Below are 21,206 nucleotides of genomic sequence, written 5' to 3' on the forward strand. Positions count from 1 at the left end.
GGCAGCATTCTTTAAACAGCCTCAGCAGAGCGTGGGCTCCTGCAGTGGGTCTGTCTGCAGTGCTGACCTTTAAGGGCTACAACAGGACGGTATGAAATCCTGGTAGGTCCTCAGCAGAAGTGAAGGCAGAGGCCTCCAGAATGGATCCTGTTTGGAGGCAAAACTTGTAGGTGGTCAGTGCTACAGTGGAGAGGCAGGGCAGGCACGGGAGCCCGTCAAGAAGCGTGAGAACAACCTGTACTCAGAGCACCTCGGACAGCTGTCTGCCTGTCCTTGGCCAGTTCCAGCAGCAGCTGGCTTCAGCTCTGGTGTGGGCACTGGTGTACTATCCGGATCCTTAATGCCCCCCAGAAGCTCATGTGTTTAAGAAATGGTTTCATTCTCACAGTGGCACTGATGAGTCACTACAGAAACTCCGAGACAGGGCCTAGGTAGGGTAGCTGGAACCTTTTTGTCATAGAGTTGTGACTTTGAAGGATATCATGGAACCCTGGCCCCTATCACTCTTTTGTTCTCTGGCCCATGAGGTGAGTGTTGTTGCTCATCACATACTCCTCATGATGTGCAACATTAACACTGTGAGGCAAAATTAAAACAACTGCTTCAGCTCCACTGTGAACTAAGGCCAGGGAGCCCTGCCCTAAAAACAAACAAACAAACAAACAAACAAACAAACAAACAAACACCAAACCAAGTCAAAAGTGAGCTAAAAATTTCTCTTTATAAGCAAATCATCTCAAGGGCATTGTTCTAATTATGAAAAACTGACAGACATAGGTGCTGACTTGTGGACTACTTTAGTAATTGAAAGGGACCCCACTTCTCATGGGGTGGCCTGGAGAAAAGGCGCTGGACGTGGACTATGTACTACACAAACATACAGATAAAGTATATGGCAATGGTATGATTCCACCAAAGACATAGAATTTAGATAAAATTGGTGAGGCCAAGGGTCATGCCTGTCATTGCCTACTGCTGGCTCCTCAATGCCTTGTGCAGTGTCTGGAACATTTAAAATGCTCAAATGAACTGCAATATAGCCAATGAACTCTGAGGACAGCACTTCCCAAGTTCACTGTGGATAGTGAACACTGTCTCCAAAGATACTGCAGTGACTTACAACATATCATCTGTAAAGCTGCTAGGCCTTTCTAGAGGCTCAGTAGTCATGTCTGCCTCCCCCCACCCCACCCCACCCCACCCCGTGGTCCTGCTATCTATCCACTTGTACTTTAATCTCAATATGAGTCCTGATGCAGATATGGGAGTGAACCACACAGTGCAACTGAGGAGGACTTTGGGGCCTGGAGTTACCATCCTCTTCTAGCCTAAGATACCCACAGCCTCCCCGAAGTTCAGGCTGTACTCCTGCCTCCTGCTCCTCTGGGCTAATTCACACTTGTTCCCAGAACATCCTGGGAGGACATCCTGGGAGGATGTTCTGAGTTCCCAGAGCAGAGGCCTCATCTGGTTGCACTCCCTGACTGCCATGGCCCACACACTCTACTTCATCCTACTTTCTGCTCCACTCAGGGCTTAGGCTCAAGTTCTGGCAGGATTTAACAGAGCTCTGGATAGGTAAGAAACTTTTCCATGGTCCCATCACACACTTGGTCTGTGTGCATCGGGCAGAGGAAGACAGGGCTCCAACACCTCTCCCATAGCATATGCTTTGTCTGGGTTCAGTGTTCTGAAGGAACACTAGGACCCCATACCTGGTCTCCTGCAGGCACCTGATCCACAACTCTGCTCTGCTTCACTGACTGCCCTCTGTGCAATCTCCAGCCCTGCTGGCTTCTAATCTTAAGGAAGTGAAAGTGTTTTCTTGCTCTCAGAGAAAAGCTGTCCAAAGACTCCAGCTCTCAGCATGCAGAAAGGCACTGTGAGTCTCCGGCTAGCTTTGACTGAGGGAGGTAATGCACCAAGGCTGGGCCTCCAGATCCATGTGACACGTGGCTTGTTGTTCAGAGAAGCGTGGGTCATAGCACTTAGGGGCCAGTTGGCCACATACTGTCTTTCTGTGAAAAGGGTTTCTCTGTGTAGCCCTGGCTTTCCTGGAACTTGCTATGTAGACTAGGTGGGGCTTGGATTCAAGAGATCCACCTGCTTCTGTCTCCTGAGTGCTGGGACTAAAGGCCTGAGCCACCACAGACTGGCTCACACTGTGTCTTTGAACTTTACATTTCTGAACTTTTCATCCACCTGTGAAGGCACTGTACTGGAACATGGTCCAAAGATGTTTAAACTGCCATGCTGCTGTCTAGGATGGGGTATGTATACTGCACAGCAGGGTTAGACTTTGTGGCTACAACACTGGGGGCCTAGGAAGGATCATCTGGTGGGATATAGGGATGAATCAGTGCTGTTGTGTACTGTGTTACAGTTGGCTACCACAGCCTGCACCCCCACCTCCCACTGAGAGCTCTTACCCTTCTTCGGTTTCGTTGATGATGTCACAGATCTCCATGTTGAGGGCCCAGTCTTCACTCTGCAGAGAGCCATCTGTAGCTTTCTCTGTAAAGAAACTAAGAGTCACAAAGGTGGGGAGTCCTAAATGGGCAGACTCAAATAGTGGGGTGAGGAGGGAATAGATAAAACAGAAAATCATGAGTCCTTTCTGGGCACCCAGGTTTATATGCTGTCTCAGTTGTAACTGGACTGTACCAGCCATATGAGGTCAGAAGTGTCCTTGCCCACTTATGGAAAAGGAATCTGGTTCAGAGGGACCCACGTTGATGACCAGGAACTGAGACAGGCCTGGCCGTGGAGGGCTTCTTTCTAACAGAGCCCAGGGGCTGCTTTATTGTGTAGGTATTGTGCTTCTCTTTTCTTCATATTATCCTGTGAGTTAGAAGCAGTCAAACAGTTCAAAACATTAAAAGTTCCAGAAAAGTAGGCAATGGGGAGCAACTATCTCCGTCCTTGCCCTGCTCTCATTTCTTATAGGCCCCTGCTGTAATCTGTTTCTTCTACTTTCTCCCAGAGGCATTTTTTTTTTTTTTTTTTTTTTTTTTTTTATGGGACTTGGTCTTCCATGCCCCAGGTACAGCTTCTTTCCATAGATTGGGCCAATAAAAGATCAGCCTCAAGGGTGGGCAATGTTCTAAGAATGGCTGTACAGTGAATCCTGGGGATTATTCTTTTCCCTTTCAGGTACTGGGGCTTCCCAGGCAAGTGTTCTACCTCTGAGTTACCTTCCTAGCCCAATTCCTCCTTTTAAATTAACACAAAAATCATACAACAAAATGTAGAGGAATTTTAGTTCAGAACATGGCTGTTCTAAAAAGAGATCACATCCAAAGACCCAAGTCTGTGTGATCTGGCTGGAATACAAACATTTCTTTAATACAGGAAATATCTGACAAAAAGCCACAGAGGAGAAATTTGCCTGGGATCATTTCCAGAGGAAGATAGAGTTCTCTGGGTTTTGATGAATGCCCAGAGAGATTTGGAAGACCTAGGAGCAGTGGGATCTTTGAGCCCAGAGCAAGGAACAACACAGGAGCCTCTAAGACAGTGAATCATAGTAAGTTACCAAAAAAGACCATTTTAATTATATAGACAGACTTTTCCAGCATTAAAATCGGGAAACTACATTTCAGATCCCTTGAGAACAGGGTAGGAGTTAAGGAGATAGAAACGTTGCTTGAAAAACCATTGCAGTGCTCATTGCAATTATGACCACTGGAATAAGCCCTTCTCTACTGTCAATTGCAATCTTTATATTTTTTCCTCTTACAAAAGTTTGAAAAAAATATCTGTACAACAAGAAAAAAAATAGCTATAATAATACAAAGGCTTGAGAGACAAGAGACAGAGGAACCAAGAGAACAAAAAGGCTTAATTGTGAACCTGTGGTACTTAATGAAATTGAGGATCAAGATAGACAGCCCATTGATGATTGAGCTGGCTGGAGTGCAGCCGGCTCAGTGGCATGGGGCTGAGCATAGAATGAGAGTGCCTACATGTCTAGTTTGTGTGTGGGTTCATAAGGGTCTAATTGTACCTTGATGAACAGAAAGGGGAGATAGGAATAGCTGAAAGATACCGAAGGGTGAGAAAAAAGTACTGAATTAGATCCACCTGTACACTTGTTTTAACATCAGAATGGAATACAGGCATCAGGTTATTGTGTGATTCAAATGCTGATTTCAGTACTCCCCATATCTGCTTGTAATCCTTGTTCTGAGAACCTCCTGTCTCAATGTTGTGTAAACACTGCTCCCCCCATTGTCCCCTGATATGCCAATAAAGCAGCTTACAGTCAGTTTCTGAGCAGGGAGAGAAGAGGGCTAGACTCCCTGCCAGCCATGGCAGGAGGAGTTAAAAGAGGAAGTAGGGGATTTAGCCTTTTGATAAGTCCAAGAGACATTAGGAGAAGGAGCTGGAAGAGGAAAAGCCAGAATGTGCAAGTTCCTCTGGGATGTATGCTGGGAGGAAACCAAACTAACTTAGAGGGTTAAGATTAAAAACTGTTCAGTTCTTGTGCTGGGAAGCTTGTTAAAATTATACAAAAAGTCTCAATTATTTGTGTGACGGCTGGCTAAAAGAAAAACTAAGAGAAACAAACAAAGTTTTATAAAAATAACCCTAATGGTGGAACTCAGGGAATATGTTACATTGGGAAAGAGGTTTTGCCTATATTTTCGTAAGTGATGAAGGACTATGGTTTGCATCAACATTGATAAAGATGCAATCTGTATAAGAGAAGCTTCCAAATGAAAGGCATGACTCAGCCAGGCATGGTGGCACATGCCTGTGATCCCAGCACTCTGGGAGACAGAGGTAGGTGGATCTCTTTGAGTTAGAGACCAGCCTGATCAACAAAGCAAGTCCAGGACAACCAAGACTATACAGAGAAACCAGGTCTCAGAAAAACAAAAACCAAACCAAACCAAACCAAACCAAACCAAACCAAACCAAACCAAACCAAACCAAACCAAACCAAAAAGACATCATCAAGGAAGAGATGCAGAAAGACAGCAATGCGGATGATGCAGAAAGCAGACCTTCCTGCATGGAGACAGATGAACAGACCAGCTGAGGAGGGACAGACATTTTAACAGATTGGCAGACTGGAAAACCTTGATACTGAAATGGACTGTTGCAGAAGATCAGATGATCACAACTGCAATTATGGAGGATCATTGCATCAATGGCAATGATCCATTCATTAGACATTCATAAGAACACTCAGAAGATCCATTCATAAGAACATTCGGAGTGTTAAATTTGTGGGATTGATATCTGTTTCTATTGTAAAGTTAAACTGTATACAATTTTTAGCTTAAACATAAAGGGGGAAAAGTTGTAGAGGGAATTTTAATTCAGAACATGGCTGCTCTGGCAAGAGATCAAGTCCAAAGACCTTCTAGGTCTGTGTGATCCAGATGGAATACAAACATGCATTAATCCAGGAGACAGAGCCAAGACCTGAGTTGAAGGCCAGCCTGGTATAGAGCAAAGTTTCAGGTAAAGAAAAGTTTGGTACAGGTGTGGTAGTACACACCTTTAATACCAAACAATGAAGGTGAAGACAGTTTGTAGAAAGAAGCACTCATGTTTGAAAGTGATATTTAATTAAGTGATGTTTAATTGAGAAAAAGAAATGATTCAGAGAAAGATTTGACAGAATAGGATATGCCCAATTCTCACAAGAACAGGGAGGACAGGGAAGCTACTTAAGAGAGCAACATAGAATGAGGGTAAGGAAGCAATTTTACTGGGAGTTTTACAGAGAGAGGCTGAATGAGAGAACAAGCTAGAATAGGTGAAGACAGAATGAACCAGAGAATGAGAAGGAGCCAGAAGATTAGAGCAAATTGCTGGAGTTAGTTTGAGGCCAGCAGAACAATTTCAGGGGCTGAGAGAGAAGCCAGATTAAATAAGTTAGCTGGGAGAGGAGTTTGAGCCAGAATAGCTGAGTTGAACAAGCCAGCCCAGAGCTCAGTAAGACAAGAAAGGGTGAGCTTATTAAGCAGTAAGTCTCGAGGCTGAAAATGTTCCAGGCCTAGGCCCAGGTTAGCAGACAGAGGTAATAAGCCATAAGACAACTATTGAAACAGGCAAATAAAAGTTTCTTTTACAACATAAAATAAACATCTTGAGTAGTATAATCAACTGGTATGGTCATAGTACTGAGTAATTTCCACTTTTCATGGTATTTTCATGCTGGGTAAAATCTCTGAACCAGGACACAGCTACAAAAGTCTCAAGGCTTGGATTGGGTAGATAAACATGGTGACATACACCTATAATCCCAGGAGTTGGAAGGCAGAAGTAGGGGGACTGAGAGTTCCAGGCCAGCCTGGTGCTACACAGCAAATCCAAATCCAGCTTGGGCTACATAATAAGACCCCATCTCCAAGGGCATCTCAATGGCTGTTATGTGAACAATGAATCCAGATACAGACAATATGAGGACCTTCACCAACCCTCCATACAAACACACTGCCATGTCTACTGTTTACACATGACACACTCTGTTCCACCTCCTGTCATGCCCTGGTCAGCATGGCAAGTATATTTTGATCACATGTAAGATGTGTGACAGGTTAACATTCCACACTCAGAGGGTGAGATCCTGGGTGTCTGCCCGAATTCCCTTCTTCCTTAGCTGTCATGCTGTCTTCTCTGCTTTCAGACTCTGGTCGTGGATATGATGTACTCACTCACACAGCTGATCAGCCAGTTTGGCTGGTGATGTCACTTGTCTCACAAGGAAGACAGTCTTTATTGTTGGGTGGTGCTGAGGGCTTACCACATTACACAGCTGTTTGTAAGCCAGGCCCACTCTAGGCACTGAGATGCCTGGCAGACAAAGATACAGTTCTTGCCCCATGGTGTCCAGAATAGGCCTTGACACACAGCACACTCTCAGCAGGGCTAGGAGGATGAGGGTGGTCTCCACATGGCTGGGTGGGGCTCTTCCAACCTGCAGCACTGGCCCACCCTGATGGGCTGTTGGGGCAGCCTGCGCTCTAATTGGCATACCTTCAGTTCCACCTTTGCTTCCTGCAGCCAGACAGATTCTAGTGTGGTCAAACACATGACAGGAGGCTGAGACAGAAGGGTGGTTGCTTCTCCACTGGCTTATGGCCAGGGGAGGGGCCAGGAGCTGTCTCTTTAGAAGGCGAGAAGCCAAGGCCTGTTCTTTCCACAGATATCTACTGAGTGTAGCTTTTGTACTCCACTCCTCATCTTAAGGCCAAGTGTTCCCTGAACAGGTTATTACTTGCTACAGAGTACCTGCGGGCAGGGGCTGCTTAAACATAAAAGCCTGTTCCTCTTCCACAGGCTACACTCAGCCAGATGGCCAGTACTGACTGAGTCATCCTTGACCTCAGACCTATGTCTAATAGTCACACTGCCCTGGCAATCCCATCTCCCAAGTCTGTACTATGTTCATTCTCTTTTATCTCTCTCCCAATGTCCAACCCTCCCATTCTTCATGCTGAGAATGGCCATGCTCGTCTTGTGCCTCAAAATCTTTCAGGGTTCCCTAGTCTTTGTCTGGCATACACACCCTTCTGTAATACATTTAACCTTTTAAGCTATATATTACATAACCATCAGTGTAATTAGCAAGTTATAATAAACATGAGATTTAATTGTTACTCCATGAGGCATATACTACCACCTCCATCTCACGAATGAGGAAACCAAGAAAGAGGGGGTCAGCACCTTAAAACAGTCACTCAAGCTGGCCACAGTGATGCATACCTTTAATCTCAGCACTTAAGAGGCAGAGGCAGGCTGGTCAACAGAGCAAGGCCATCCAGAGCTACATGGTCAGATCTTGTCTCAAAACAAAACAAAAAACAAAAGCTTACAATCAAAACTCAGAACAAAACAAAACACCAGCATCCTATGGTGAGGGGTGGTTGGTCCTTTGCAACTAACTCCTCATGCCTGCCTTGCTGCATGGCTCTCACTGGGGTCACAGCATTCCGAAGCACCCTCCTGCCCCCCTTCCTGGGGTCGTGCACTCTGCCCCTCCAAGGATCTCTCAGCAGTCCTCTTGTTGGCTCTGCTGATAGCCATCAGCACACCTTGCTAACTGAGCACCTTCTTCTCCTGGTGCTCTGAAGTTTCAGAGGGGCTACAGCCATGTGGAAAGGCCAGTGGCTGGGGAGGGAAAGCTGGAAAGTGACATGTGGGGATAAGGCAGGTGCAGAAGTAGTCTAATTAGTATGGTAAAGGTGCAGCAGAGATGGAGATCTGGTTGATAAGCAGAGAGGAAGAGGACTAGGACCTAAGCAGGAAGGGGGAGAAAAAGAAAATGTGGTGGCAAAGGTAAGAAGATCATCTGAGCATCTTGAGTGGAAGCTGGCTGAAGGAAGGCCTGCTGAGCCTGTGCAGACCACTGTTCCTCAGTGCAGGTCCCTGGGTCTATGTGTAGCTGGCAGGACTGAGCAGCTACAGAATCCCAGCTCCTGACTTGCCCTGAGATATGTCCTGTAAGTGTGGAATTTGAGAACAGGTTGTCATATTTTGTTTTTAACCATGAAAGTAACTTATTTTTTTAATTATTTTATTTTTTATTAATTATAGCTTATTCACTTTGTATCCCTCCTGTAGCTCCCTCCTTCTTCCTCTCCCAATCCTCCCCTCCCTCCCTCTTTCCCACCTGTGTCCCTCCCCCAGTCCACTGATAAGGAAGGTCCTCCTCCCCTTCCTTCTGATCCTAGTCTATCAGGTCTCATCAGGACTGGCTGCATGGTCTTCCTCTGTGGTCTGGTAAGGCTGCTCCCCTCTCAGGGGGAGGTGATCAAAGAGCAGGCCAATCAGTTCCTGTCAGAGACAGTCCCTGTTCCCATTACTATGGAGGCCACTTGGACACTGAAGTGCCATAGGCTACTTCTATGCAGGGATTCCAGGCCATCTCCATGCGCAGTCCTTGGCTGGAGTATCAGTCTCAGAAAAGACCCCTGTGCCCAGACTTTTTGGATCTGTTGCTCTCCTTGTGGAGCTACTGTCCTCTCCCACTTCTTTTATAAGATTTCCTGCACTCTGCCCAAAGTTTGGCTATGAGTCTCAGCATCTGCTTTGATACCGTAACTTGTTATTTTAAGAAGGGAATAAAAACCCTAACTATGATTATAGCTTCCCAGAGCTTGACAGCTGACTCCTCCACCTCTAGCTGCTGGCAGTGACTTCCAAGGGCTGCTGGGCAGTGGCTCTTTTCTCCCAGCTTCTAAAGCTTTCTGTTACAGGCTTGAAAATGCTCAGGGATAGCAGTTCTGTGAACGATAGCTAGTCCTCTGTTGGGCCTGATGCAGGTATATTCTGCCCAGAGGTAAATTACAGTGACTCGATCTGGGTAGTGGCCCCCGCCTGCTGGCCATACCTCCTAACTCAAGCATATTCACCTATGGGCCAAAATGACCAAGTTCATGTCTACATGTGTCACCTCAGGTTAAGCCTGCCTGCTTCACAGCAGTGTGGCTTCTCAACCAGTCAACTGTCTGATGTCAGCTGAAGGCTGTGAGGAACAACTTGAGACAAAGGAAAGGAATGAGCCTTCGCCAAAGGTCATGCACTTGGTGATTCAGAATCCCTGGCAAGACAGTTGCCCTCATGGTCACAGAGGAACCCTGCTCTCCCATCCCTTGGAACCATTCTGTGGGTGCTCAGTGGAGCTAGACAGCTATGACCAAGAGGCTTCCTGTTACCACATCTGTCTCCTTCTCACCTACACAGACCAGAAGCTGCCAGGTCTCTCATGACAGGACTAACTCTGAACCAGGTGCTGACACCTGTCCAGGCCTGGACTGTCACCCCCATGCCCTTCTCCTTTAATGCAATTCTAACCAGTATTCTTTTCTGCTGAAAAGTTATCTATAGCCCTTGCTACCAAGGGTCAAAACCAGTGTGAGAGGAACAGTCAATGCTGAGTTCCCACCTTCTGCATCCTTTTTCTCTTACATCCCTGGGTGCTGCCATCCCTCATGCAGCTGGCACCCCCAGTTCACAAAAACGCACACATGCACGCACGAACTGGGCACTGTAAACACCAAACACGACTGAGAATATCCTGCACAGAGTGACACTCATGTCCCTCAAAACAGGAGAGAACTGGGGCAACAGAGAGGGCTCTAACTTGTCTGCAGCTACATGGTTGTGAAGCTGCATAGCAGAGATTCATACTAAAAAATGTCTAGTTTTCAAACCCATTCACTCTTTTTTTTTTGTAGGTGTTTTCTTTTTAGAAAGAATTTTGCTTTATTCTTACCCTGTTGACCTGGAATTTTCTCTGTAGACAAGGCTGGCCTAGAGCTTACTCTGTAGACATGGCTATCCTGGGATTTACTATGTAGAGGACTGGCTTGAGACTTTCTCTGTAGACAGGACTGGCTTGGAACTTACTGTGTAGACAAGGCTGACCCAGAACTTACTGTGAAGACAGGCTGGCCTGGGACTTCTTATATACAGTGCTGGCCTAGGACTTGTTACTCCTGCCTTTGCTTCCTTCCTTTGCATTACAGGCTCAAACAGACCTGTAGCTACTGTTACATGTCTCCCAAATGCTTGAAGCATGTCCAGACTCTGGGGAGACTTTGGTGAGAAAGGCCAACAAGGTCCTACCATCAGCAAATGTGCAGTTCAGTAGAGGCTATGGTGGAAAATGGAGAAAGTGAGGCTGACTCAGCACACTGGCTGTGGGGCTAGGATGCAGAAGAGGAAATGCGTCATCTGATCCACACCCACCCTTACCCCACCCACACCCATCCTTAACTATCTCCTCAGTTAGCCTCCTCTAGTACCAAGAAGTCACCAGAAAACAAGGATTAAATGACCAGTGCTCAAGCACTGAGCAAGTATCTGCATGAGCTCCATGACCCTCCTCTCTCTTGCAGTTCTGACTGGTGTGTTAACCAATGCTGAAGAGTAAATTCAGGCGAAGCCTGCTTGCTTGCTCTACCTGAGTGCTGGCCACTTTGCTCTGTCCCCTGAAGGCCACCTCTATCTGCCCAGCTCATAATCCCCCAGGCTCACACTCTGGGTGGTAGAGAGGGAAGGGTCCTTTTGTGTTTGTGCAATAGTGCATTGAGTCTCTAGGCTGTCAGGTGTCCAGTTCAATGCTATGGCCTGGCCCTTGTTCTTCTCTCTAATGCTGTTTGCCCCATTAAACTCCTCAGCCTCCACACTAATTACAGATAAGAGCTTTAGTAAGGACATTATTGAGCTGGCAGTCCACAGGAAGCTGTCTCTTTCCAAATTTCACGATAGGTAAACATGTGTGCAAGGCTCAGCCTCTGCTGGTCAGGTTTCCTGTTGCCAGTGGCTCAAAGCAGGGCAAGCTGATCAGGTTTCTTCTCTATCAGGTCCCAGTGCCTCGCTTTCCTACAAGTTGGCCATGCTGTGTTACCTATAGCATGAATTTGAGTGCCCTGGGCTTCCTGGTTTAGCAGTCAGGACCCAAGTGCTGTGATGGGTCTGAAGCTTACATAGCTCAGCTTCCCACCTTCAGTGCACTAGCTAGATAGCCCTCACCCAGGCTTCTGTACTTCCGAACACCCTCAGTTCTTCTGGGACTGTGCCCTTATCCCTTAACTCAATTCCTAGGCTCAGCAATGAGGCCAGGTCACTTTCTAAGTAGCCTGAGTTCTCCCTGTTTGTCCCTGCACTCTGGGTTACAGCGTTCTGCATAGAATGCAGCTCTCAGCTCTGTCCAGGAGACTCCTCAGAACGTGGTACAGTGTGGCTTTCTTGGTCTGTCAGAACTTTCCTTTGGGTGTGAGAGCATCTAGGGGCATGTTAGAGCTCATGAGTCTCACATGGAGGAAGCCTGCAGGGCCTGTTTGCTAAGTGACTGTGTGATGATGAGGCTGTATTTTCAACACAGTCTCTTGTATAACACTTTAGTTAAAAGAAACACCCCGACCTGGCATTCCTTGGTCCTTAGTAGCTACTGGATAAAATCCCAATCTGTGAGAAATTTCCAGGTCTGTTCGTCCCCCCCCCCTTTTTTTTTTTTCCTTCTTCTTCTTCTTCTTCTTCAAGACAGGGTTTCTCTGTGTAACCACCCTGGCTGTCCTGGAACACACTCTGTAGACCAGGCTGGTATCTGCCTGCCTCTGCCTCCCAAAGTGCTGGGAGTATGCGACCACTCTTGGCCTGGTAACTTCTCAATCTGCCCTTTAACCTAACATCCTCATCCCTTCCGGCCATGATCCCTCCTGGCCAGCACCACCAAGTGACCCCTGGGATGCAGACTAGTTGTGCCAGCAACCTGGAAGTGCAGTGTGGGAATCCACAAATGGCTGCAACTCATCTGCTCATAATAGACACTAGGGTTCTGTGGACACCTGCTATACATGACATTCATGAACACCATTGCTGACCTGCTATTGTGACAGACTTGTTACCCTGCTTTAAGGTGCTTCACCTTCCTAGTCCCTCTCCACTCACTTCTAGCTACTTAGACAAAAGTGGGAGTCCTTGGGGTGGTGCCTGTAGGCTATGTTCTCCTGGATAAAGAGATCCAGGCTGCTGGTGCCCTCAGCAGAGTGCCCTGTCCTGAACAGGAAATTGGTATGAGGCAGAAATTAGGAGTCACTAGACACACATTCATTCTAGATGGACTACCCTGTGATTCAAGGAGAAGGCCAGTGGAGTCCCTTTTAGTCTTGCTGGTCAGCAGTGCGGGGTAAAACTAGAACTATGTGGTGTGAACAGCTACTCTCCAGTGTAGGCCTTGACTAACAGCCAGTAGCTGTTCATCCTGAGTGAGTGCCTTAGCCCCTCTGAGCCTCATCATTCCTCCTCTGAAGAACACGGTAACTAAAGTACCGACTTCTAGGGTCCCGAGGGAAGGGGATGGGAAGTGTACATGTTCAGCATGCTGCGTGCCCGAATCATAAGCACCAAAACAAATGTCACCCACTACAAAAATAGCAGCCAGAAAGCCAGCCCAAAATTTCACGCCTTTCCATAAAAAATGCTCTAAAATCATACAGAGCAGCCAACTTTTTCCCCCTCTAGTCAATAAGTTGTCTTGAAGCCTACTTTCCAAATGAACAATTCTTTCCAGATCCAGCTTGGAAAGTTTTTTCAATTTCCTCAGTTGCTGAAGTATCCTTTCTCAAAACCCTAGCTGTCTCTGCCCTGTCATTTTTTTTTTTTTTTTTTTTTTTTTTAAACCACAGGCCACAAGAGAAACGTTAAAATACCTTATAGTGGGTATTGCTTCCTTAGGCCACACTTTTCAAGTAGATGTAACTAACTATAAGTCCTTGCTGAAGAAGCTTTTGGTTAGACAAAGGAGGGTTTCTTAAACTGTTCAGGCACGAGGGAGCAAGACCATGCAAGAATCGAGTGTGGTCACATTCTCTGCCCCCACTTGTGGTTGTGCAAGATATGAAGACAGCCTAGATACAGGAAGTGGAGGGCTCTGGGATAAGCTAGGGTTCAGAGAAATGGAAGGAAGGGCCAAGGAGCTGGTCTGGTTGGTTGAGTGCCTGCTGTGGGGACATAAAGACCTGGTTTCTAATCCCCAGCACTATCTACATAAGAAGCTGGGTGTTGGGGTGTAGTCACAGCACTGGGGATGCAGAGACAGGAGAATACCAGGAACTACTGGACAGCTAGTCTTGCTGAATTGTGTTCCAGGCTTAGTGAGGGAGCCACTCTCAAAAAAGGTGAAAAGCAATCAAGGAAGACATTCAACAATGACTTCCACACACACAATCACACAAATGCATACAAACTTGTGCACACATGTATACATATACCATGCAATACATGCATACACAATAAAGAAAAATGGAAGACTGAGAGAGTACGCGAGAAAGAGAGTGAACGAGCATGCAAATACCAGTGGGCTCACTGGCTTTAAGGCATGTACTCATATAATTGTAGAGGTTTGCCAGGTCCAAAATCATAAGCCAAGCAAGAAACAGTATCAGGCATGTCTGCTAGCAGAGTTTCCCTTGCTCTGGGGATGTCAGTATTCCAAGGAAAGTCTTCAGCTGAGTAAGGACTGTCCACACTATGGATGGCAATCTGCTCCAATCAGAGTGCATTTCATTATTAATCTATTTTAAAATTTACCTTTACCAGGCTGGTAGATGGCTCAGTGGGTAAGGTGTTTGCTGCCATGACATCATGGACATAATTATGAAGGACGGGGCTAAATGAGTATGAGTGAGCCAATTAAAGGAAAACACCATGAAAATAATAACAAAGAAGGCACAAGCTGGATACAAAAGGTCAGAAGGTAGCAGAGGAATATGGCAGTATGAGAGCCCTGGCCTAGACTGGGACCTCATCAGAGGGTTAAGAGTTAGTCTCCTGAAGCCCAGGCTCCTTTTAGAGTGGCAGCCCCAAGCTAGTTACATACAGACAGTTTTAGTTTAGCTGCCGGGACACTACCCCTGAGAGCAGAAATCCAGGACTTTAATTTCTCCGTGTTCCCTGTAGGAACAAAACCTATTCACTAGCTCCATCCACGGTCAGGCTGATCCTTCAATCCCTAGGAGAACTGGTTCCACCTCACTGCCTGAAACCTGACCTGCCGGTGAATGTGCTGCCACACAGCTAGTGACTGCTCACATCTCAGTGACACAAAGACCAACACAAAAGCTTTATGGGGAGACAGGGCCCTGCATTGTTACCTTAGCTCTGCCACTAAGTGTGCCCTGGGAACAGTGACATCACCAATGAGAATCCCCATGGCTAACAGCTGTAGATGCCTCCTCTCTGGCAGGCTCCAGGCCAAGTGCTTCAAATGCCACATGCCACACAGCAACCCCACCTGACAGGTGCTATTATTAGCCTCATTTTACAAATGAGGAACCAGAAGACAGTCAGGTTAATAACTTACTTCAAGTAACAGAGCTAGTATTCTGACTCAAGGTCACCTTGGGCCTTATTAGTATTTGTCCAAGAGCCCTCTATAGACACTGTTTTGAGATAGGATCTTCCTAAGTAGACCAAGCTGGCCTGGACCTCACAGAGATCTGCCTGCCTCTGCCATTGCCTCCTGAGTAGTGGGATTAAAGGAGTGCAACACCACTTCCACAAGCACAATGTTTAATGACACATGAAAATGGTATGAAATCAAATTTCATGACCCACATAGTTCTATTGGCTAACAGCCACATCCATTCATTTACCTAGTGTCTCTGGCTGCTCTGCAGTGGTGATCTTGTTGAATATTGTCGACAGAGACCATGTGGCCTCTAAAGCCTTGGGGATTTACTGTGTGGCCCTTTGTAGAGTGAGCCTGGTCTAGTCTACCCTGCCAACTGATAGAAGAGTCCTCTGAGGCTCCCCCTCTTTTGACCTCTACCTTTCACCAAGAGTGGGCAGGGGAGCTCATAATGAACAAGGCAACTGGCCAGTCTCTGACAGGTCCAGGGTTGGCTGCCTACCTGGGCACTGACTTCCTCTTGTAACACTATGCTGCCTCTCTGTGCCATGTAGCCCTAACCCGTACCCATTCCCACCATGTTTCAGCTGCTGTTCCCCAGTCCTTTGGAAAAGGGAGGGGTGGGGGCGCCTCTGTTTCATCACAGATGGTGATAGGAGCTAAGTCTGCTGTAGTCAATAGCAGATGGACTGAGAACACCTCTCCTGACCCAGCCCAATATCTACAACATGGTCTACTCTGTGGGTTTCCAGCCTATCTGCCCTGGAACCTCAGGACCCTGGATGCTGGTCATTTACATCTGTGTCCTGTCTATGGGCGTCTGGGTATACTTTGGGAATTCAAGGACAGCTCTAAACTGTATGTGTGTGTGCATGTGCGTGAATGCTTTTAAGGACACAAGTGTTCTCTGGAGCCCAAGCTGCCCTCAAACTCATGGCAACTGGCTTGTCTCAGTCTCTTAAGTACTGGGATTACAAGTATATACTAATAAACCAGGTTCAGCTCTTTATCTTCATAGGCTTGGACTCAGGCCGAGTTCCAGTGTCCTAACACCCAGAGACTGGTCCCCAGGAACTGCCCATATTCAGTGGTGGCATTTAAAGTTGGCTTTTAAGCATCAGTTGACAGTCAGAAATGGATTGGGAGTCTGTCAGAGTAAGACCTATCCTTGGGACACACCTAGTAACATTTGAAAGAGGAGGCTGTGCTACCACCTGATATAAGTGACTGGATCCTCTGGGCCACAGGGTACTGCCCTTGTAAAGCTCTCCTAGAGAGTGACTTGGAAGTGTGTAGAAACTCATTAGCATGCTCTTATCTGTGGCAGATTAATAACAAAGATTAATCTTACAGGATTCAGCTACTATAAATTCAAAATTGGACCTGAGTAGTGTGCTAAGGGACAGGAAAGAACACTGGGGCTTAGGTGTGACCCTGAGTAGCTGATGTTCTCTCCCTCCTGTTATGTCTCAAACCTGGGACAAATAGCTGAGGTGCCTATTTAACATATCAAAGAAGACCTGGTCGCCAGGTTCTCTCAGCACCCCTCAGTCCCTACCTGTTACAGGGTCCTCCAGGTTGACACCCCAAACCCCTACCCTAAATTTCTCTAGCCCAAGTATTGTAGACTTCCCTCCCTCCAGCTGCCTTCCCTATATAATCTAACCATCTTGGTTACCTGGTCTTTTTTCACCTACCCTTTACCTTCCTGGCCTCTTGGTTTGGTTCTGCCCTCTCCCCTCCCTCACTCCTTTCATAGTTCAGCTCAGTCTAGTCATGTTCATTCTGGAGTCTTGCAGAGGTCTCTGCCTCTGGCTATGCTCTCCCTTTTATCGACAATAAACTTTCTCCTCCACTATGCCTAAGAGCAGTCAAATCCTTCATCCCGCTGCCCTTTTTTTTTCTCACTCACCTCCTGCTGGGTCTTGAGGCACCAGGAAATGAAGGGATAGCTCCTGATCTCAAGTCAAGCCTAGCTGAGGACAGACTTGCAGGATAGTGGTACATCAGTGTGATGGAAGTGGAACCAGGACATAACAGTGAGATAACAGGAGCTGATGTTTTCCACACCTCTCAGTGTGCAGTCTCTCTGTGACAGACTGGCTTTCTTACAACCACTCTCAAGCAAGAGAGTTCAAGTTTACAAACTGAAGTTCCCAGAAAAAGCCACACCTCTGTTAAAGATCAATGAAGGCTGACTGAAGATAATCTTTGTGATTGTGGGGAGTTGAATGGTGCAGACTTTGAGATAAATTACTTTGCTTTAGAGCCTTTAGTAACCACTTATTGCTCGTCTCTGTCTGACCTAACATTTCTGTTCCTACCAGGTAATGCCTTTTAGAGTAAGTTAATAGAAAGCTAGTGTTCGCCAACCCAAGAGCTAGGAATGCCATCAGCTAGCACTTGAGACATACAGCGTACATTTTCATGCTTTGCTGGAATCTGATTGCTTGATTTATGGCTTTTGTTCTGCAGCTACAAAAACATCATGAAACCATTTCCACACTGGAACACACTATTTGGGGTGATGTGATTCTGTGTTCCTGGGTTACAGCAATTCATATCCAGCTCAGAGATTAACTATCTCAGATTTCCCCTGAGGTGAGAGCTGTTTTGTGCCTACAGGAAGCCGAGTGATGCGAGAATGAAAGGGCAGAGCTTGGATCAGGAGTTACAAAAGGTGTCAGGAGAGGAGGTGATGGTGCCCAGTGCTCCATGGAATGAGCCCAGCTCCTTGAAGAAGCGGACACTCCAGGCAGTTTGACCAGAAAGTACAACGGTGTATGTGGTGTGAGGCTAGTGACACTGGGCCCTGATTAGCAGCAGACCTCAGAAAACACCATTTTACTCCTGCAGCAAAGAGGGGCCTGGGATACAGGAACAGAAGCCGCTAAAACCTGGCCACCAATCATCACAGCTGGCCAGGCCCATTTGAACAGGTGCCAGGTCTTCGCTACTGGGAAGCTGATAGGGGAGCACTGCTTGAGTCTACAAGTTCCAGGCCAACCTGGTCAACCCTGAGAGACCCTGTCTCAAAAACATACAGATGCTCAATCTCCAGGGCTCTGTCTCTACACACGAAAGAGTATGGAACACGATATTTGGTTGTTGCTCAAGGAAGATATATCTATGCAGTCCAGGCTAGACTTGAACTCAAAATCTTCCTCCTTCAGCTTCCTGAGTGCTGGGATTATAGGCATGCCCCATCACACCTGCCTCTTCAGTAGCCCTGGAAGGCTTATTTCAGTTTTGCTGTCAATTCACTGGGTTTTGGGTGTGTCTCAGTATTTCTCACCTTTGTCTGTACAACTTAATCCTTTCCCCTCCAGCACAGGAAAGGGATGGGACTTAGCAAACTGGTGTTTCTGTTTTGAAACAGGGCCTTACTCTGCAGCTCACGTTGTCCTTCAACTCATTTTGAAGTCCAGCTAGCCTGGGACTTTGTGGCAATCCTCTGGTTTTAGTCTCCCGGAGTGCTAGGATTACAGACATGAGCAACTGCTTCTGGTGGGAGGTTTCAAAACTTATGGTCTCCCAGCCAATTGCAAAGAGCACTATTTAGGGTCCAGCCTATTCTGATATGAACCCCAAGGCAGAGAGGGTCCAGCAGTGAGATTTAGTCAGTGCTCTGAGGTACTGATGTAACAGCACTTTGTGTGTCCAGAAGTATTTCTTGCCCAAGACAGGAAATCTTTCAGGAGGACGACATGCTGAGCTTTGAACACCTGATGGGCACCTGGCGCTCCAATGAGCTTATCCAGAAAGTCTCAGGATTTTGTGGCTGCCTCTGAAGGCCAAGCTAATTTGCCTGTTTTTACAAAGGAAGTCTGTGATGAGGGCTGCCTTCTTTTTCCAGGTCTCAAAACAAGAACTTACAGAGGGGCTTTTGTGAAGCACTGAGGCTTCAGGCGCTAGAGGTCTTCTTGCAGAGAACTGATGTGAACCTCAAAAGAGCCACTAACAGCTGCAGTGGTGGTTACAACTCCTAGCTGGGCTAACGACTCCGGGGAAGCCTTGGCTTCCAGATCCAGCCTCCCCAGTCCGGACGCAAGGCGAAATGCCATCAAAAATAATGTCACAATGCTGTCGTGACCCTTCAGGCAAGAGGGGTTTACACTCAGACCAACCATCCCTGGGGAAATGTCTCTGCTTGGCCTTCGCCCCATTAGGTGCTGGGATCCGGCACCTTCTCATGTTCTCCAGCCCCACTAGGCGGTGTCGCGGTGACAATGACAGGCGTTAACCATCCTCGGTGCCTCGCGCTTATTAATGCATTTAATGATCAACAAGCTCAGGAAGGCCGGGCCACGGTCCCTTAACTACGGTCCAGAAACATCAAGAGGGCGACGTCACATAAACCCAGTCTTCCGACTGCGGGGACAGAGGCGCAGCCGAGCCCAGGCAGCCCAGCGTCCTGGAATGTGAAGAGCCGGCGACGCGGCGAATGACCCGAGCGCGGCTAGCACGGAAGGGGCCCTCAGCCTGCGCGAGGCCGGCGGTGGCGCGGCCCAACGCCCCGCTCACCACAGCAGTCCCTTTAACCCAAACTTTCTCCCTCTACTCGGGACCCCAGAATGCACCATTGGCTGAGCCACATCCAACTGGCCCCACCTTCTCCCCCTGGCTATTGGTTTCCTCAAGCATCAATCCCCACATGAGACTTCCGATTGGCTCGTGCTCTTGTCAATCAGATGAGGATCCCAGGAGGGGCGGAGCCAAGCGCGCCGCGCCAGCCTCGCCGCCAAGCCTCCCTCCTTCCATCCCTGCCTGCGGACTCCGACAGGTCTCAGGGCCTAGACCTGAGCGGCTCCCAGGGGCGGAGCTGCGCGCGGCTCCCCGGACTCACCGATGCGCTGTCCCACCGGAGAGCTGAACGGGTTTCCCAGGAGAAAGTCCATTGCCGCGGCTACCGCTGCCACCAGCCACCAGAATCAGGTGACAGCAACCGCCGGCGCCGCCGACCCGTCACGTGACCCGCTGGCCGGCCCGCGGGGAGGTGCGGGCAGGGCGGGGGCTCTGGAGAGCGGCCACGAGGCCCCGCCCTCGACGGGCCTGCCCTCGGCGGGGGCTGACGCGACACCAGGGCGGGGTCCGGGAGCCCCGGCTCCTAAGCCACGCCCCGAAAAGCTTGAGCGCGCCGCTGTGGAGCTCAAGTCTGCCCGTCCGGAAACTGGGTCTCTGCCCGGGAAAGACTTGGGTCGGCTTACGCAAGCCTAGGATGGTATTAGTGTGGTCGCCCTTAGTCCTGGGAACCTAGCCCTGAGGGTGACAGCCTCCTTGCCTCTGTTGGACTCGAAATTTCTACTTGGTGTCTCCCTGCTCCAAGAGCCACCCTGCTCGTAGCCCAGAGGAGGCAAGGGCCTGGGTTTGTGCTTGCCTGAGACAGAGAATGAACTCCGCCCAGGAGTGGTAAGCGCCTTTACCTGGCAAACCACCTTACATCACGTTTGTTCTTACTTGGCAGATGGGAAAAGAGCTTTTTTCTGCATCTCTTCCCCTCATCTTTAAAGGGGGACAATTATCCATAATGCTTTCAATTGAAATGACATGCAAATCACTTAATAGGCATTCTGTGCATGAGGATGGCTTCTTCCTTTCTATATCTTTATAAGACATTATGTTTTAAATTTTAATTACATTTCTCTTTTACTCTGTGTATGTCATGGTGCATACAGAGGCCAGACCATAACTTCCGGGAATCTCACCATGCTTCATCTCTGATAGTAAACAAGTACCTGTGAGCCATCTCATTCCTCACTCTTCTCCATTTTTGGCAATGCTGGGGTTCACACCTAGGACCTTGTCATACTAAGTCAGTGCTCTGCAGCCCTTCTTTTTCTTTTTTTGGCACAATCACCTGAGGCTGGTCTCAGATCTCTTGGGTGTTGGAGTTACAGTTGTACACCATAACACCCAGCCTTTAATATGTCTTCTTTTGTTACTTACAATTTTTAACATTTTGTACTTCCATTAATTTTTTTTTAACAATGAAAGGTCAAATTTCTATATATTCAATGTTCACCGACAAAGATTGATGGGTACTTCTTGATTTGGGCAATACCATAATGTACATGGTTTCATTTGCCAAGCATTAGAGGCACAACTAGGAGATTCTCTAGTTTTACACTATGCAAACGATGAGAGCTTTTACATATAAAGTGTGTTCAATCTGAGACCTAAGGGCTGCATGGCCCAGCATAGGCAGGAACATGGAAACTTGACCTTTCTTTAGGTTTTGGTTTTATGACATTTAAATTTTAATTGTGTGTGTATGTGTGCCTCTGTGTGGGTACATGCACTTCTGTGCTGATGTGTGTGTGTGTGTGTGTGT

At 47.5% G+C, this 21,206-nt stretch overlaps 1 protein-coding gene and 1 long non-coding RNA gene across 5 annotated transcripts in view; one reads left to right on the forward strand and one right to left on the reverse strand.

The window, feature by feature from the left end:
* Positions 1 to 19,833, reverse strand: part of Tom1 (target of myb1 membrane trafficking protein) — a 40,612-nt gene extending 20,779 nt beyond the window's left edge. Inside the window, exons 1-2 of one of the 2 annotated variants that reach the window (XM_055609022.1) lie at positions 19,722 to 19,833; positions 2,430 to 2,514 (exon numbers count right to left, since the gene is read on the reverse strand). In XM_055609022.1, the coding sequence (XP_055464997.1) occupies positions 2,430 to 2,514; positions 19,722 to 19,773 (137 nt within the window). In that variant the 5' untranslated portion in view covers positions 19,774 to 19,833. The remainder of the gene's footprint in view (positions 1 to 2,429; positions 2,515 to 19,721) is intronic. The other variant, XM_055609023.1, reaches the window with a different exon arrangement.
* The window catches only part of LOC129678285 (uncharacterized), a 32,568-nt gene continuing 31,107 nt past the window's right edge, over positions 19,746 to 21,206 (forward strand). For 2 of the 3 annotated variants that reach the window (XR_008720343.1, XR_008720342.1), the window contains exon 1: positions 19,746 to 19,810. This is a non-coding gene — a long non-coding RNA (uncharacterized LOC129678285). Of the gene's footprint in view, positions 19,811 to 19,834; positions 20,285 to 21,206 lie in introns of those variants that run through there. The other variant, XR_008720344.1, reaches the window with a different exon arrangement.

The sequence above is a fragment of the Psammomys obesus genome, unplaced genomic scaffold (assembly GCF_907164565.1).
Source record: "Psammomys obesus unplaced genomic scaffold, mPsaObe1.curated_primary_1811, whole genome shotgun sequence".
NCBI classification, from domain to species: domain Eukaryota; kingdom Metazoa; phylum Chordata; class Mammalia; order Rodentia; family Muridae; genus Psammomys; species Psammomys obesus.